The 17,434-nt window shown below is 47.9% G+C and overlaps 2 protein-coding genes across 2 annotated transcripts; both read left to right on the top strand.

Moving 5' to 3' along the window:
- Positions 1–2: 2 nt before the first annotated feature.
- LOC133160704 (double-strand-break repair protein rad21 homolog A-like) lies at positions 3–5,438 on the top strand. Its single transcript, XM_061288624.1, has 14 exons — positions 3–162; positions 826–1,015; positions 1,109–1,238; positions 1,323–1,422; positions 1,552–1,658; positions 1,758–1,955; positions 2,027–2,152; positions 2,264–2,389; positions 2,507–2,730; positions 3,139–3,292; positions 3,365–3,513; positions 3,603–3,800; positions 4,011–4,094; positions 4,542–5,438. The coding sequence occupies exons 2-14, from the start codon at positions 872–874 to the stop codon at positions 4,731–4,733; spliced, it is 1,932 nt and encodes a 643-aa protein (XP_061144608.1). The 5' UTR covers positions 3–162; positions 826–871; the 3' UTR covers positions 4,734–5,438.
- A 217-nt stretch (positions 5,439–5,655) lies between these two features.
- LOC133160705 (eukaryotic translation initiation factor 3 subunit H) lies at positions 5,656–15,779 on the top strand. The gene is made up of 8 exons (XM_061288625.1): positions 5,656–5,816; positions 7,572–7,725; positions 10,817–10,984; positions 11,063–11,162; positions 11,958–12,107; positions 13,290–13,410; positions 14,701–14,833; positions 15,546–15,779. The coding sequence occupies exons 1-8, from the start codon at positions 5,757–5,759 to the stop codon at positions 15,638–15,640; spliced, it is 981 nt and encodes a 326-aa protein (XP_061144609.1). The 5' UTR covers positions 5,656–5,756; the 3' UTR covers positions 15,641–15,779.
- Positions 15,780–17,434: the final 1,655 nt, after the last annotated feature.

Here is a 17,434-nt window from a genome sequence, read left to right as displayed (position 1 = left end):
CATTTTTGACTGTAAACATCCTGTGGATTTTAAAAGGGCAGCGGTGAGCGGGAGGAAGGCGACTGGCGCCATCTTTTCTGTTTTAATGAGTACGACGGGGAGAAATTCGCGGAGAGAAGGAACATTATCTGTGGAACTCCACAATCTATCGGTGTACCGCCGGTAAGTAGGTTCTCACTTGGATGCCTATTGTTTTGTGCCATTCTCTTTCTTTTCTTTTTGGATCGGTGGGGGTAGGGGGCAGGTGGGGAGTACGCAAGCACGGTAGTGCTAATTCAGGCCTTCCTTCGTGCTACGAGTCGTTAGCCGTTAGCTAGAACATCACTTATGACAATGTAGTGTTGTTTTAAAAATAAATGCACTTTGGACTCGGGAAGAAGACGTCGGAAGAGCCACGCTGAAAACGTCTAGCACACGCGAACGCGTAATTAATGCTAATGCTATTTGGCGTCCAATTTCGCTCATGGCGCCGATTACGTATTTGCTGGCGCGATTGTCTACATTTTCCTCTTGAGCGCTCTCTGAATCGATCTACCGTTAGGTAACTCGTTTGTTCATTTGAATGATTCCATTTCTGCTCAATCTACCGTTTGCCATCTGGGCTGTCGGAACTCACAACAGTCTCTCTCTCTTTCTCTCTCTCCTGGGCTTCTACTAGTAATTCCAAGTATTCCGTCCACATTTGGCAAACAATGGCATGTGTTGAACACATTTGAAATGCCCCTTTTGTAGTTTTTCTTTTCTTTTTTGGAATGATTCAATCCGACCAGGTCCCAATAATAGCTGCAATATATTGTGTTGAACGGAATCCATTTTGCTCAACAGGTGAGCCTAGGCCATTGTCAGTGTGTGAGGCAGTGGAACCAAGGCGATGTTCTACGCCCACTTTGTCCTCAGCAAACGTGGGCCGCTGGCCAAGATTTGGCTGGCGGCCCATTGGGACAAGAAGCTGACCAAGGCTCATGTGTTTGAATGCAACTTGGAGAGCAGTGTGGAGAGCATCATCTCGCCCAAGGTAACCATGACACCAAAATCCACTTGATTCCGTGTGTTCAGCCAAAGGCCCTTTCTCTCTGGAATATTGCATTCTTTGGTATTGTGCTCACAGGTGAAGATGGCGTTGCGCACGTCAGGCCACTTACTTCTTGGGGTGGTGAGAATCTACCACAGAAAGGCCAAGTACCTGCTGGCTGACTGCAATGAAGCTTTTATCAAAATCAAAATGGCTTTCAGGCCAGGTACGGTGGCATCCACTTGCTCCGATAGCCCTTTCCTTTTGCGGTGTGCTGAGTTTCAGCGTTGTGGCTTTTATTTGTGTCCAGGTGTGGTGGATCTGCCTGAGGAAAACAGAGAGGCAGCATACAATGCCATCACTTTACCTGAAGAGTTTCATGACTTTGACCAGCCACTTCCTGACCTGGAGTAAGTCCGTGTCTTCTCTTCACGCTTCTTCTCGTCACAATCTGGAAAAGGCAACGACAGATAAGAATGCTGCTCTCCTGAGAGTAGTTGTCTCCGCTCATTTTGCGCCAACTGTTGTCCTGCGCACAGTGACATTGACGTGGCCCAGCAGTTCACTCTGAACCAGAGCAGAGTTGAGGAGATTACCATGAGAGAGGATGTTGGCAATCTCAGCCTTTTGCAAGACAATGACTTTGGTAGGTCATAACGGCGATGCGCTACTCTTGATGTGGAATGTCGTTTTGTTCGAGCAGAAGAACCTCATTTACACGTGACCTACCTGCTTTTCGCCTCAGCTGACTTTGGCATGGACGACCGGGAGATGATGCGCGACGCCAGCACGTTCGAGGAGGATATCATGCACGGCGCTACGGCCTCCAACCTTTTGTTAGAGCCCGAGCCCGGTCCGGCCAATCTGCCCGACAAATCCAACCACATGGAGTATGACGACTTTGGAGACGCCTCCTTGGGCAACAGTGACGGAGGAATGTTAGGTGAGCTCTCCAAAGGCAGCTCCCCTGTTAGTCTTGATGTGGAAGTGGTGGTTTTGACATCTTTCTTTCAGTGGATAAGCTACTTAGCTCCGAAGACGGCGGTGGCATTTTCGACGACCCTCCGGCCATCACCGGGAGTGTCATGATGCCTCCAGATCACGGAGACGATGAGGACGATTTCGACAACCTCCAATCACGTAAGTAGTTGCCGGCGAGATAAAGATTGTGTCAAAAATGAGAATGGAATTCCGAGTAGCCGTGTACCACACGGCTGGGCCTCGTCCTAATTCCCGTTTTGCAACGTCTAGCGGGTCCAGACAGCCCGGACTCGGGGCCGGCGGAGCCGCTGCCGGCCATGGCTGACCAGACGGAACAGACCACTCTTGTTCATAATGAGGAAGAAGCGTTTGCACTGGAGCCCATCGACATCACCGGTTAGTCAAATAGTTTGGAGCCGCTTTCTGATCGGAATTGAAAATGGTTCTGTTGAACAACATAACAATGCTGCAGACGATGGAAAGTGGCTGATTTTTGTCTCAACTCCTCTTCAGTGAAAGAGACCAAGGCCAAGCGTAAGAGGAAGCTGATCGTAGACAGCGTGAAGGAATTGGACAGTAAAACCATCAGAGCCCAACTCTCGGACTACTCGGATATTGTGACCACGTTGGACCTTGCCCCTCCCACTAAAAAGCTGATGATGTGGAAGGAGACTGGGGGAGTAGAGAAGCTCTTCTCTCTTCCCGCTCAGCCTCTCTGGAATGCCAGGCTGCTTAAGGTAAGGAATGTTGGCCAGTCAAGTGAAAACTTTGCTGCGCACTTTCCCAAAATGGCTGGTGGGTGAGCGTGTGTTTTTGAGAGCAAGCCAAATTGTCATTTGCCACAACATAGGGATGTTCAAGCGCTTGAAAGGACATTTTTCAAGTTCCATCTTTCATTGATCTGCTGGCCAGGTAGTGACATTTAAGGAACAGAATGAGAAAGTCAACTGTGTTCTCCCTTCCCTTCCTTTCCTACCTCCCTCCCTCCCTCCGTCCCCTTTCACGGCCTCGTACGCGTCTTCAAAATACTGAGAAAAATGTGTTTGTGCATAATTGATCAGAACTGTTTTGGTCACACTGTCTAACTAATGCTGTATGTGTTTTTTGAATAACCCTTTTACTCTGCTAATATTCTCTGCATTTAGATGTTCACACGCTGTCTGACACCTCTGGTGCCAGATGAGCTCAGGAAAAGGAGAAAGGGTGGCGAAGCAGACAGTTTGGATGAATTCCTCAAAGAGCTGGAGAACCCAGAGGTGCCCAGGGAGGACGTCATGGGTCAGCACAGAGATGTCATTGGTAAGATGACTTTTGGGGGCTCCTCCACAATTCTAGAGGAGTAGCTAGCCAATACAGCTGTTCACCATATAGATCAGACGATCATGGAAGAGCCCAGTTTGCTGGCTGCCTCTGCAATGGAAGGCAGCAGGACAGCCCTGGACGAGACGGTCATGCCGCCTCCCTCCACTCCTCGTGGCGTCAAACGCAAGACCCTCGAAAAGGAGAGTGCCGTCGGGCCTGTGAGTTTTGGAAAAGAAAACACTTCACCTGTTGTTTTGGAACACAATGTGAGGGATTTGGACTGAGCATGGCTTCTTGACCCTTTCAGATGGCCGCCTTAGAACAGCAGCAGCAGCAGCCGCCGCAACAGCTGGCCGACCGCTCGGCCTTGTCTCAGAGGCTGGACATGCCGCAGGTTGACCTCCCCCCGGAGGAGACCACCGTCAACCTCACGCAGCTTGTCCCTGAACTGGACCTCATCGGAGAGAAGAGCAAAGACAAGAAGGATGAGAGCGACGAAGAAGAGGTTCGATGTGTACCCTTCATGTTTCCAACCGGAATCGGTCCATCTCGCATAACTTTCTTTCACGCGGAGCTCAATCAAAGCCAATTCTATTTATAGAGCCAACTGGTGCCCAGAGTGCTTTACAACAAAACAGAAAGCACCATTCAAGCCATGGCAATGCAAGAGGGATTCTTTTTGTCAACCTGATTATTTTGTGTTGTCTCGATTTAGGACGAAGAAGGTCAGGCTGGAGACCAGGACCAGGAAGAGAAGCGATGGAACAAGAGAACTCAACAGATGCTACACGGGCTTCAGGTACAAAATCATTCTTGGCTGGTTCCAATCATTCTTGTAGCCTTTTAACCAGTTAAATCGATTCCCAACAACGGGTGCTTTAGCTCCATTGATAATCCGATTGGCGCAAATGTAAATACTTATTTTGCGACCATCTTTACCTCAAGCCCATGTCTCTGACATCAGTATAGTGCATTTCTATTATTCCCAGAAGCTAGCCAATCAAGATATTTTTGTGAACACTACTGAGATGGTCACATGGCTAAGTACAATATTGGTGAAAAAAACAGCAGTGGATTGGCGTGATTTGTTTTAACCCGGATCTAGATCCCCCCCCCCCCCCCCCCCGGTCGTCGCCAAGGTTTCTGACATTGTACACATCGAATTGGGGGCCGCTCGGGTTCTGACATTGTACAAATCTGAAAACCTCGTGTTGATGACTTTGCTAACTTGTGATTGCCCGTGCAGCGCGTCATGGCAAAAACCGGAGCAGACTCGGTCAGCTTGCTTGACTTATGCCGAAACAACAACAAGAAGCAGGCAGCCGCTAAGTTCTACAGTTTCCTGGTCCTCAAGAAGCAGCAAGCTATTGAAGTCACCCAGACGGAGCCTTACAGTGACATCGTCGCCACCGCTGGACCACGATTCCATCTTATTTAAACATTGACAGAGGAAAAAACACTGATTGCCACAGACATCTTTTTTTTTTTTTTATTATTATTATTATATATAAACGCGCAGTTTTGTTTTTTTCTCATACACCCCCAACCAAGATGAAAGGTGGGGTTGGTTAGTTGGAAAGGTTTTTGGATGTTTGAAAATGATTTGACTGTACTTCAGGTGGACTCATGCTGTATTCACTTAGTTCAAACAAAAGAATGTTAACAGTTATATTTATATAAAAAACAACAACGACACACTTCCATCACCAATTTGTATGCTTTGATTCATTTGCTTTTAAGTTAACTTTTCTACTTTGAAACAGTACCCCTCTAGCCCTGTAAATCTTACGTTTCTATCATGAGAACTCATGTGAAACGCTGCAGCGGCTATGTACATAATATGGGAAGGTACTGTTTTAGTTCTCAAAAGTGTAACTCCACCTCCTTGTGTGTGTCCCCCCCCCCCCCCCCCAAATACAAGTGAATCGGTCAAATTTCCTCCCTGGGGGCCAGAAATATCATACTTTAGTTATAAAATTCAGACAGTTTTGTCAATTAAACTTCCTTAGCTTTTTTTTTTGTGTTTCACATTTATGCTTGTACACCTTTTTGCAACTAGAAAATGTACTTGTTACAGATACGTGCAGTGTCCCACCTTTTTAGTCTTTGGGTAATGTCTAGTGATACATCTGTAAAGATTTGATTTCCAGGACATCACAATGTAAATGTAATTCAAATAAATCGAAGGAAATGACATAAAAGGCGTTAATGGGAGGAACAGGTATAATTTTGTAATAATGATGGCATACTTGACATTGTTTTAAGAGTCTTCATTCCCAGAATTCTTGGGATTATACCGTGTCGGTGTGCTCGGAATTCAACTTTGTGGCGTGTGTTTCTGCACGAACAGGAAACTCACATCATATCGGAAATGTCCGTTCTCAATTGTGTCCCCCTTTTCCTCGTGTAGCGGCTTGTTGAGCGTTTCCAAGTCAGAGCTGTGGACTAGGTTACCGTCGCAATGGCCTCGACTGGTGGCACTTTGGACTCCCCTGTGAAGCAGATCCAGATCGATGGTTTGGTATGTGCCACAGAACGCTTTCGTTTCACTATTTGATGGGAAATGTTGTTCGAAAAAGGTAGCACCTTTACCAGATGCGGAGCAGTCATCATCGTGGCGTTAAGATGCAAATTCTTGATTGCTGGCGTCGAAAGTAAACGTCGTGATCGATCGATCGATCGATCGATCGATCGACCGACCGATCAATCATTTCATTACTATATGGTTACGACGCATTGTCACGTGAAGAGATAGACCTGACTTGTTTTTGTCAACCACTAGTGCGTTTCACAACTAGCAAAAAGCTACCTATTTAGCTGTTGCTTAAAACGCGAAAAAAGAGATCAATTTGGACTCGAGTACCATCTTGTTTGACATGGAGCCATGAACGCATTTCAGCAGCCAACAGTCATCTCATGTCATCACGTCACCACTACCCCAATAGTCACCAAAATCATTACAAACGGTAACCCGGATGAGACGCAATTTCGTTTTGTGCATTTTCACTAAATTCATGTAAAAAAAAACAAAGGAAAAAATATATCAAATAAGATATCAATAATATATCAAATGTTGTATTAGAATTAAAAAAAAAAAAAATCTCCCCTCATTCTCAGACATCTCGTCCCATCCTAGTTTTCTTGAAATGTATGTATGGGATTAGCGACCCCGCAAACAGAACAGGAGCAACTCAATTCCGATTATTCTACCAAGGCAAATCCATTATTCATGTTGTGTTAGTGTGTTGTCATCAAATAAAATCTATCCGGCGTCAGTGTATACATTCTTTATCTCAACAGAGGGCAATATCTATTTCTTCTTTGTTTAATGACAGCCAGTGTGAAAGAAGCAGTCCCTACACACAAACAATAGGCTGTCATTAAAGGGAGTCATAAAAATGCATTAGATCAAAAGGAGGGAGGGGAATTTGAGTGGCAACATAAGCATAGGATGGATGGATGGATGGATGGATGGATGGATGGATGGATGGATGGATGGATGGATGGATGGATAAGCCCACTATGTAGTAGCCCTTTTTATACAGCAGAGGACAAAGTAGCTTGGCTTCCATGTACTGCTCCACTCCACGGGTACACACTCGCATGCACACTGCCATGGACAAAAAGCAGTTTAGCGTGTGTGTGTGTGTGTGTGCGCCTCAACGTAGGAGCTGAACTTGCCAGCTGCTGCCTTCCTTTTATCTTGCTAATTAAACTTGCCCTGGAGTCTTGGGACCTTCATTTCATATCTCAATATTTTACCTCAATGTGTATTCAATAGCGCGCTAATGAGATTTTCTTGACTCCTTGTCCATTGCCATTAGCCAGAACTTTGTGCAGTTAAATGAAAACGTGTAACCTCAATTGGAGTGTCAGCAAACGTGTCGGTTTCAGGTAGCGAACAAAAAATTGCCAGAGTGCAGCCATGCGCTGTAACACTAGCTCTCGTCTCGGCTTGCATCACAGGATGTGCCTGCCTGTCAGAGGTGTCGCTGGAGGGCTCCCCTAACCCTCAGACGCTTGCCGTGTTAACAGTGCAAGTGCGTTTGTTGTAACTTGAAGTCTGTCAGCAGTCTGCTTGCCTGCCACATAAGTCGCAAGATGCGCTCCCGCCATTGCGCTCCATTTTGAAGATCTCCTTTTCATTGGAACCTGTCCAATTAACAAGCTCTGAGTAAAGTCTATCTATCTATCTATCTTTCTCGAATAGTTCTTTATTGTCATTGTCACACATGTACAACGCCATTTAAATCTGTCTCTTATTTGGCTGCTGCAGGTGGTGCTGAAGATCATCAAGCACTACGAAGAGGGCCAGAGCAGCGAGGTGGTTCAGGGCGTCCTCCTGGGCCTGGTGGTTGATGATCGGCTGGAGATCACCAACTGTTTCCCCTTCCCGCAGCATACTGAGGATGATGCCGACTTTGATGAAGGTAAAGGCTTTTCATTGATCCGACCGACCGACCGACCGACCGCCCTTTGGTAGCGCCAGCTTCAATCAAGCGGGGGATATGATTTGGGCTGGTTTTTGCTTGCAAATGCATCTGTGTAAAAACCCGCCCGCGGTCCATGATTGTCCTGTGCAGAGCGGACCAAAAGCTGCAATATTTTGCCGTCGCACTCCTAGTCAGCCAGCCGTTTGCTGCTCATTAAATCCTTATGCCCCCTTGAATCACCCTGAAAAGTGAGAGGAGTGGACGCGGCGGCGGCGGTGGCGGCGGCGGCGCACGCGGTTCATCTTTGTGTTGAGCGATCTAATGATATCCGTGGGCGCCGTTTGTGGCTGCGTCTATTTGACATTCAGTTGTTGTCGTCATTTGCCGTTTGCACTCCAAAAAGGGCCGCTTTTTGTCACCCCTAATACAATGGAAGCAAGAAGTCTCCATCCCCAGGCGCTCTGTGGGTGGCTTTTGATCCATTTCTATAGAGCTGAGATTGCACTTTCCTCTCGTGTTACCTTGCAAATCATGTCCGACAGCCGTCGACACCGAGGGAATACTTCGAGGGAATAGCTCGCCGAGTCAATCCGCATGTTTTCACCGTGGTGATTTGCGAGATCGCAATGATGGCTGTTTCGAGTCGACAAATATCCCCACTGCATGCTTGAGAGTGGCTGGTGCAGATGCTGCAGCCACCGTGGTCTGCTTTCGCTTCATGTCGTATTGGACCTGGACAACCGTCGAAATGCAAATGAATGCATTAAGAAGCCGAGGAGCTTCTGCAAGGTCAGCCTTCACGTTGTCATTTGGAGCAGACGTAGGTTCATTGAAGTCAGAGGATTCAAAATGCCGTGACCCCTCAACTCCTTGCTGTAAACACACTGGAGACGGCCGGCTGGCCGGGTGGGTGGGTGGGTGCGTGCGTGCGCTTTCCAAGAAGCTGTGATGAGGTCCTTCTTGGAGGTTGCCCTTCAATAAATAACTCTACCTGTCCCAAATGGGAAATTGATTTTTCCTTGTTCTCCCCGAGTGAGGCCAATTAGATGAGTGCGCTGATGGTACCCTGTGAACATTTTCGCTCGCTGTCACCTTTTGACTGCGCGGTGCAAATGCAAGGTTGGCTCTTAGCACACAGATGCGTAGAGATCTCATTTGGAATCAGATATAAATCACGTGTGGATGGGATCCCCCAGGTGCAGTCTTCATTTCCATCACTTTTAGCCATCTGCTCCATTGTCTCATCATGTTGTAGAACACAAGAAGAGAAAGTGCAAGACAAAATGAAAAAGGAGCCAATAATAGGAGAAAGTTAGAGGGTAAGCAAGCACAAGAAGAGGAGACATGGAAAAAGATTGACAGCAAAAGTAAAGAGCTGTTTGTGAGACGCTTGTCAATATTTGTTCTGCTTTGCTGAAGGCCATATGTGGGGTTTGTCTTCTCCTCATCGTTTGCCACAACCAATGTTGTTTCCTCCAAAATGGATACTTTGCTGCTGTTATGGGGTTGTTGGTGTTTTTCTCTGGCTTACTTGAAGTAGAATTTTGTATTGCATTGCATTGCATTGCATTGCATTGCATTGCATTGCATTGCATTGCATTGCATTGTGGCCAAGAGTAAAGGTGAGTTGTCATGGCTAACTTGCATGATTCTCCTCTCCTCTCCTTCATTGAATTCTGGAGCCATTTTGATGGGGATGTCTCGTTACAAACATCAGACATGCGCACAATAGCTACAGCCGATGTTTTTCTCACTGTTAAAGCACGTGTGTCATTTGTGGGCCATGCAATAGTGACAATGTGGTGACGTGAACGTGTTGTGACACACACTTAGGTGGAGCTTGACTTTTGAAGACGCGGCCGCTCTCATCTCCCAAATGTTGTGGCCTGCAGCAGCATGCAAGCTCTCCAGCGCTTCACCTCTCGCGTCATCCGCTATTAGAGCAGGGACTGTCTGTCGGCTTCATTGCTCCAACAGCGAGCGACAAAGCCAACTCAATTATGCACTTACATGCTGGCTGCTTGCTTGTGTTTTGCTTTCCCTCTGGGCAGCAACACTTAAGCTTCCAGTTAGTCTGTGAGTAACAAAGCGTTTTGGGATGGTGGTGATTAGCGTTCAAATTGGATTCATTGAGGAGGAAGATGGATGCATGGATGGATGGATGCATGGATGGATGGATGCATGGATGAATGAATGAATGAATGAATGAATGAATGAATGAATGAATGAATGAATGTTTGTCCAGTGTCTTGAAGAATGTATTGGGAAAGAAAGCAAAAGCTTTTAAATGCAGTGCTGTAGATTGTCACCCAAATTGGCAAATGTCTGAAGTTAAATGAAAGCAATGAAGAACATGTTGGCAGAGGGATGTCCTGATTGCAATATTGAGCTAGGTACGCTCATTATTTGTGTCCTTGAGCTCTCTCTTGCTAGCCAGCAGCGCAGCGCAGTGCGTTGCCCCTTTCCACCTCTGCTTGGGTCACAAGAAGCTGGGGGCCACAGCTGGCCAATATCGTCTGCCTGCCTGCCTGCCTGTCTGCCGCTACGCTACGCTACGGCTGTTGAAACGATTGTCTGTCCCCTCCAGCCGTAACCTGCGACGGTCTGTATGTGTCTTTTCTCTTCTCCACTGGGATAGCTAGATTTATCAGCACCCAGAATGAACAAGCGGAAGGAATGTCAGTGGTGGACATTTCTAGAAGAGACATGAAACGGCGGGACCACCAATCAATCACCTGATAAGCGAGTGGAGCCCTTTCACTTTGTCCAATGTTTCTTTTTGTCCCTCTTCCTTCGCAGCTCCAGATGGAGACGTCGCTCCCGGTGGCCAAAGACTAAGAAAATGATGGCGGGGTTGTCAAATACAAACAATTTGCTAGCTCATAACGTAAATCATTTTCAACACACTGCGTGAAAAGCTGCGCTTCCTGGCAGGAAGGACGCTTCCAAGCGGGCTTTTCCCAGCCCGCTCGACCAGCCCGTTTCCTTACAGCGAGACACCCGTCCGCTCCAAATGATTTGTGGGCAAATGGCCGCCCTCGCTCGTTTGGTGGCAAAGAAATCCTCACTCTTGTGTTTCTGCTCGCAGTCCAGTACCAGATGGAGATGATGCGCTCTCTGCGTCACGTCAACATCGACCATCTGCACGTCGGCTGGTACCAGTCCACCTACTACGGCTCCTTTGTCAGCCGAGCCTTGCTGGACTCCCAGTTCAGCTACCAGCATGCCATCGAGGAGTCGGTGGTGCTCATCTACGGTCAGTCCACTTTCTTGTATTGTTTGGATAGCATCCGATGAGTTGTTTGACGTCTCTCTCTGGCTTTCCCCGTTTCAGACCCTATAAAGACGGCCCAAGGCTCGCTGTCTCTGAAGGCCTACAGGCTCACGCCCAAACTCATGGAGATCTGCAAAGAGAAAGATTTCACACCTGAAGGGTTTGTATGTCAATGTGTGCATCAGTTGATGACGGATGCTTTTCCCCCATGGCTCCGTTGAGTCACGCGCTGTGCTGGTGTAGTGGGAAGCCACGGCTCCGTTGCGCAAGGTCTCTTCAATCCTCATTTTGTTTGTCACCATCCACGCACGCACGCACGGACGCACGCCTCCTGCGCCTACGTCGGCTGTGACGCCCATTGCTCAGAGGCTCGCCCCCACCGCCAAAAATGATTGATTTGAATTGATGCAATTGCCCTGCCTCAAGTTAATTATGCCAGTGGTGATACATGTCTTTGGACGCGGCGGCGGTCGATCTCTTTTATTCGAAGAATACCAATTCTGTCTTTGAGTACAATGGACTCGGATGCGCCCTCCAAGTACACGGAGCACGGCGCGGGCTTGAGTTTACAATCTGAAGCATCAAATGAGTCTTGGTTGGACAGGAGCAACGTGGAATCTGAAGCATCACATTTGTCTTGGAAATATTGCGATTGTGTGTTAAGTGTGACAAAGTCCAATATCTGTGAAGTGAAATGCGCCGCTCCTCTTTTACCTCCATTTACATTGCTCTCTTGCGATAGGCCCCCAAAATAGTTATGACGTGCCTTAGGGCGGAGTTTGGCTCATCCGCTCAATTTGTTGACGTGCGTGGGACTCGAGCTGGCTCGCAAAATGGCAACAAAAGATACATTGAGCCAGTCTTCTTTTGAGTCGTGATAAAGCATGAAAGCAAACATATTTGCATATTTGACCTGAACGTCTGTGTCTTGTATTACCCCCCCCCCCCTTCTTAGATTGAAGAAGGCTAACATTGGCTTTGATCACATGTTCGAGGAGGTGCCCATTGTCATCAAAAACTCTCACCTGATCAACGTGCTGATGTGGGAGCTGGAGGACAAGTCCACAGTCGCCGACAAACACGAACTCCTCAGTCTATCCAGCAGGTCGGTCAGGATAAATGCCGTTGTTCAGCCTTCTACAAATGTATTTCCGTGCTCCGGGGTGTTAGTCGGCCATCATTCATAGAAATAAGCTGCTGCGAGTCATGAAATGGCTGTGAACTGCTGCTGGTGCTGCTGCTGGTGCTGGTGCTGCTGCTGCTGCTGGTGCTGCTGCTACTGCTGCTGCTGCTGCTGCTGCTGCTGCTGCTGCTGCTGCTGCTGCTGCTCGCTCCTCGCTCCTAAAAAGAAAAAGCTAGCACAATGATGACTAAAAGTGTCAATGTAGCACATTGAGAGTTATTAGCATCAAATGGCATCCTAACTCAATTCCAGTCAAGTTGGAACGTTGTCTTCTGTAAATCAAAAGACATTTTCATGTTCAAACTGATCAACGTACAATCATGAACTTGGAATTTGATTTGGGAAGGTCAGCTTCATTTTGAAGTTGGCCTTACTGCGTTAGCGGCATGGAGCATGAACAACTATTGCTCAGCGGGCACTTGAGTGGTGCACGATAGATCATTCATTTGATTTCAATGGCTAAGAATGAAAGGTCAACATTTCTCTTATTCATTGGACAACTTGAGAAAAGGTATTCTTATTATTATTATACCGTAACTACGCTTTATCAACTGGCATTGGTTCTAGTAATAGCATCCTCTACGTATTTAAAAGATTGACAAAGGCGTCCAGCTTGCAACTTGAACGCAGTCAGTCATTCCTCCTTTGACCTGATTGCAACACTTTTTGTCTGTCCATTATCTTTTGAATGACAAGAAGGCCTGATCAATATTTTGATAATGGCAACAATATATCAAATGTCAGCGCGTCCTCTCGGAGATGTCAGTCTTGACGACGGAGCGGCTAATAGCGCTCGCCTCGCTCTGCTTTACAGTACCCAGGGGAGTTGGGCTTTGTTGTTTTGCTGCGTCCTCTGACCTTCAATGGCGTTATTTGGAGCGCTGGCAGACGGAAGCGTTACAAATGCAGTTTGTGACCCACAAGCGTTTACCATAAGTATTTGAATTCCCAAATGGTATTCGAGGTTGGAAAGGTCACTACTTTTCAAGGTTTCCTAAAAACAACAACCGGGAAAGAGGGTGGCTAGCTTCTGGGTTCGGAGCTGTCGGAAAGATGCCTTTAATGAATGCGTCAAGTCATACATGTGATGAACTTTTGTTGCAGCAACCATTTGGAGAAAAGCCTTCAGCTCTTGATGGACAGGGTGGATGACATGAACCAAGACATAGTCAAGTACAACACCTACAGCCGCAATGTGAGCAAGCAGCAGCAGCAGAAGCACCAGGTAATTCTCCGCAACCGCAAGGAAGCCAGCCAGCCAGCCAGCCAGCCGGCCGGCCAGCTAACAAAAGAGCGCCTCAGCCACCTGTGCACCCAATTGCAAGCTTGGGAGATGCAAAAGTAGTGGGCGTTTTTTTTTTTTTTTTTCTCTTCCCCATTTCAAATGGAGGTTCTAATGCTCCAAATGCTGGACAAATACACTTTTGGGGCGTTCAAGCAAATGGACAGTGCAGTAAAAGCTCCTCTTTCTATTGAATTAGTCATCTTTTATAGCCTGTTTTCAATATCACAGAGATGAATTTCATACTCTGACTTCATTAGCTGTCAATCAGAAAGCTCCAGCATTTGGTGTGTTCAAAAACGAATGCACACAGCCAGAAGGAGAGCGCATTTTCAATCAAATGAAGGCAATAGCGCCTGCCTGCCTGCCTGCCTGCCTGCCTGCCCGCCCGCCCGCCCACGCACACCAAATGGAATGCACATGTATTATAATAATAATGATGATGCTAAACCTATTCTAAGAATGAAAATACCGTTTTTTTCCATGTATAATGCGCAAAACGTAACTAATTTATTGTCCTAAAATCTGGGGTGCGCATTATACATGGGTACTTTTTTTTTTTTCTTTTTAATCCGGATATCATACGGAGGGCGCCATTACAGATGCGCTTTCTTCTCTGCTGTTCACTTCGAACACAATGCTCTGGTATCAGACAAGGCTTGCTCGATCACCTGCTCGTTTGCCGTCTGTCACAATGTACCCTACACAAATCCGAAACATTTCTTCGCTATTGAGTTTGCTAGCGCGTGCGCAGTGATACTGACCGGCAGAATAACACTCGGTTGTTCCCAAAGATGATCTTCTTTCTGAAATCATTTTACATTCACGGACTTAAGTAGGAGTCCAAATTTGGGTGCGGATTATACATGGGTACAGGCATCGACATGCCATTTTTAGGGTGCGTATTTTACATGGCGGCGCATTATGCATGGAAAAAAACGGTGGTTGTCATCATCCTCCCCCAGCAAAATTCTCATCAACACAGGCCCACAAGCTCGCACACACACAAAGACATGTTAGTGCCGTCACTGGCCACCCCATGTCCAGCAGATGCTATCCGTCTGTCGTCACTCCGCAAAAGAGCCGTGGAAACTTGGCAGCTCATGCATACGCAAAGTCTAGCCATTTTGTTCATCTCTCCCCACTTCCGTCACTGTCACGTAACGTTTGCCTGTGCTCCGTCCGTCCGTCCGTCCGTCCTTTAATAGCGCCTCTGTCCGTCTTTGCGTCTAGTACGTCCAGAGGCGACAGCAGGAGAACGCCCAGCGAGAGAGCAGAGGAGAAGCAGCCTTGCCGGAGGAGGACATTAGCAAAATGTTCAAGCCCCCCCAGGCGCCACCTCGCATGGACACGCTACTTATTGCAGGTACAGCACAATAGCACTTGAGAAGAAGGGACTTGCCGTTTTGTGGGTATTATCAACGCTCGAGAATGAAATATTTCCTTGTGCTCAGACGCTTATTTTTGTGCTCACCTACCTTGTGTATACGTAGGGCTGGAGAAATAAGGAAAATGTAATTGTCATTTGGGCTCTGGCTTCTCTCAGCGATTGAAGTTCAGAACGCCGCGGTTATCTGAATGTTGCTTGTAAAGCGAGCATGTCATGAATATGAATGAGCATGCTTTGCACTCTTGACTCTAGCGTCAAAAGGAAAATCATGACGCACGCTATAATCCAACGAGAGAATGTACCTACTGGCCTTTTCGTGTCCCGATGATCCGAACGGGTCCTAGGCAAAGTGCTGAATTGAAATGGCCTAAAATCCCAGCCCATTTCCAGCATTTTCCAGGGCGGCCCTGCGGAATCTTGTGGGCCTTTTGCGCAAGACGTATTCGTCTGCACAACTGTCACGCTCATCTTTTGGGGTTTCGGCACATCGCACGCAACAGACGTGTTTCCGATGACGGCAAAAACATTGATTGGCAAACATTTGCCATTCCTCTCGCTTTGGCCTGCTTGGGTGCGCACAAATGATCGGCGGCTGTTTGCCTCACTTGCGGTTTGTACCTTTTTGATTTGATTTGATTTGATTTGATTTGTGTGGGCTGCTTGGCTATTTTGGGCTTCTCTCCAACAGGGCAAATTAACAACTACTGCCAGAACGTGAAGGAATTCACCTCTCAGAACCTTGGGAAGCTGTTCATGGCGGAGGCTCTCCAAGGCCACAACTAGATGAGACAACGGAGAGAAGAGGGCAGGCCCCACACAGCAAAAAAGGAATCCCAGAGCCAGCCGGAGTGCTGCTGTTGCCAGCTGGAGAATTGATTCCTTTTCTGTACGCAATTTAGTGAAATAAAATGGATTGAGCGAGCTCTTCTTCGTCACCTTCTGGCTTTTGAACTGTTGAACACAAACAAATGGAGCCAGTTCCCCTCTTATTCACTCCCATTATATATAAGATGAAGTGTCTGGCTAAGCAGTCATTTCTTTCGTTCTTTCTTTCTTTCTTTCTTTCTTTCTTTCTTGGTGAAATACTGCATCACTCCACTGTTGCAATGCTAACTTTGCTCCCAGATACTGCAAGTTGTTGCCCTTGGGGACCACTGGAACTCGGAAGCAGCAAAAGGTAGAGCACGCACCTGGTGCGTAGTATCCTAAGCAAACCTCATTTCAATTTGACCTTGACGAGTTAGCGGTAGTGTCCTTGAACAAGCGTCGAGTAACCGCATGTGATTTTTACCTCGGCTGCGGCAATGAGCTGCTTTTGGAGTTGAGCCGGCCGGATCAAATGTCTTTGCGTGTACAGCGCTCGCTCGCTCGCTCCCTCTCTCTCTCTGCCTTTCATTCATCAGGCGTTTTCACGGGAGTCTCCTTCAGCTCAGCAACAGCTTGAAGCTTGACTGATGGCTCTACCGGCTCCATTTAATAAGAAGAAGCTGCCAGTGTGGTTCATTGCGTAATAATGACTCTGGCGCTGGCTCTGTTGCCGACCCGCGGCGGGCGGCGTCTAATACGCCTCTGATGTCTGACTTGTCATCAGCATCACCTCATCAAGCAATAACTTGTACTGCCCCTGCTTGCCATCAGTGCAGTCATTAGCGATAATTACAAGTCGAGCAAAGTGATAAATGTTGACGAGAGCAGCCGCACAAATAAATTCTTCTTCAAATCCCCAGATGCCCGCTCGCTCGCTCGCTCGCTCGCTGGGGAAGTCTTCACTAAAAAGTATCTGCTCAGGTGTGCCGACGACGATGACGATGGATGCCTCTTATGATGGGAGCCATCCCTCGCTCGCAGGTATTGATTGGCTTTGGAGAGGTGGCTTCTGTCCAACGGGAGTGCTCTTTGTTTGCAATTCTGAGGCGGCACAGCCTTGACCTTGACGAGGGCAGGCACGGCTTCTCCCGTCGCCAAGGAGGGATGTGCGGGGAATTCTAAAAGCTGCTTAAATGGCTTGAGCAGAGCCCCGAGCATGGCAAACGTGGCGCTGGAGGTCCACGCTGGTTGTGATGGGAGTAAAAGACTGGACAACGTCGTGGTGACGAGCGGGTGATCCCAGTGCCTGCCTTTCTGCCTGCCTTTCTGCCTGCCTTTCTGCCTGCCTTTCTGCCTGCGTGGCTGCCTGCCTGCGTGGCTGCCTGCCTGCGTGGCTGCCTGCCTGCCTGCCTGCCTGCCTGCCTGCCTGCCTGCCTGTGTGGCTGCCTGGCTGCCTGCCTGCGTGGCTGCCTGCCTAACCGCCCGCCCTGGTGAGCTGCACTAGTGAGAAAGAGCCACAGCGGCGGCAGCTGCCGTTTGCGACTCCCTCTCCCACGCTAACCTGCTAAATTGACCGTGAGATGAGTCAGTGAAAATGAGAACAACATCCTCATGTTCCGATGCCAAAGCGACTAAGGCGAGCGAGACGCTGAGCTGTGCGGGCGGGCGGGCCTGGGCGGGCGTGCTGGCCAGCCAGCCAGCCACGCAGACAGGCAGACAGCCGGCCGTGATTTGTCTGCGCGCCTTCCAATTCCCAAGGAAAAGATGTCG

The sequence above is a fragment of the Syngnathus typhle genome, linkage group LG10, assembly GCF_033458585.1.
Source record: "Syngnathus typhle isolate RoL2023-S1 ecotype Sweden linkage group LG10, RoL_Styp_1.0, whole genome shotgun sequence".
Taxonomy (NCBI): Eukaryota; Metazoa; Chordata; class Actinopteri; order Syngnathiformes; family Syngnathidae; genus Syngnathus; species Syngnathus typhle.
Note: the sequence above shows the minus strand (reverse complement) of the source record. Positions and strands in the feature narration are given on the sequence as shown.

Coding starts and splice junctions, on each gene's coding strand:
- LOC133160704 (XM_061288624.1), top strand. CDS start 872: ATGTTCTACGCCCACTTTGTCCTCAGCAAACGTGGGCCGCTGGCCAAG. Junction 2,731..3,138: donor GGAATGCCAGGCTGCTTAAG/GTAAGGAATGTT, acceptor CTCTGCATTTAG/ATGTTCACACGCTGTCTGAC. Junction 3,514..3,602: donor AGGAGAGTGCCGTCGGGCCT/GTGAGTTTTGGA, acceptor TGACCCTTTCAG/ATGGCCGCCTTAGAACAGCA.
- LOC133160705 (XM_061288625.1), top strand. CDS start 5,757: ATGGCCTCGACTGGTGGCACTTTGGACTCCCCTGTGAAGCAGATCCAG. Junction 7,726..10,816: donor TGATGCCGACTTTGATGAAG/GTAAAGGCTTTT, acceptor TTCTGCTCGCAG/TCCAGTACCAGATGGAGATG. Junction 12,108..13,289: donor CTCCTCAGTCTATCCAGCAG/GTCGGTCAGGAT, acceptor CTTTTGTTGCAG/CAACCATTTGGAGAAAAGCC.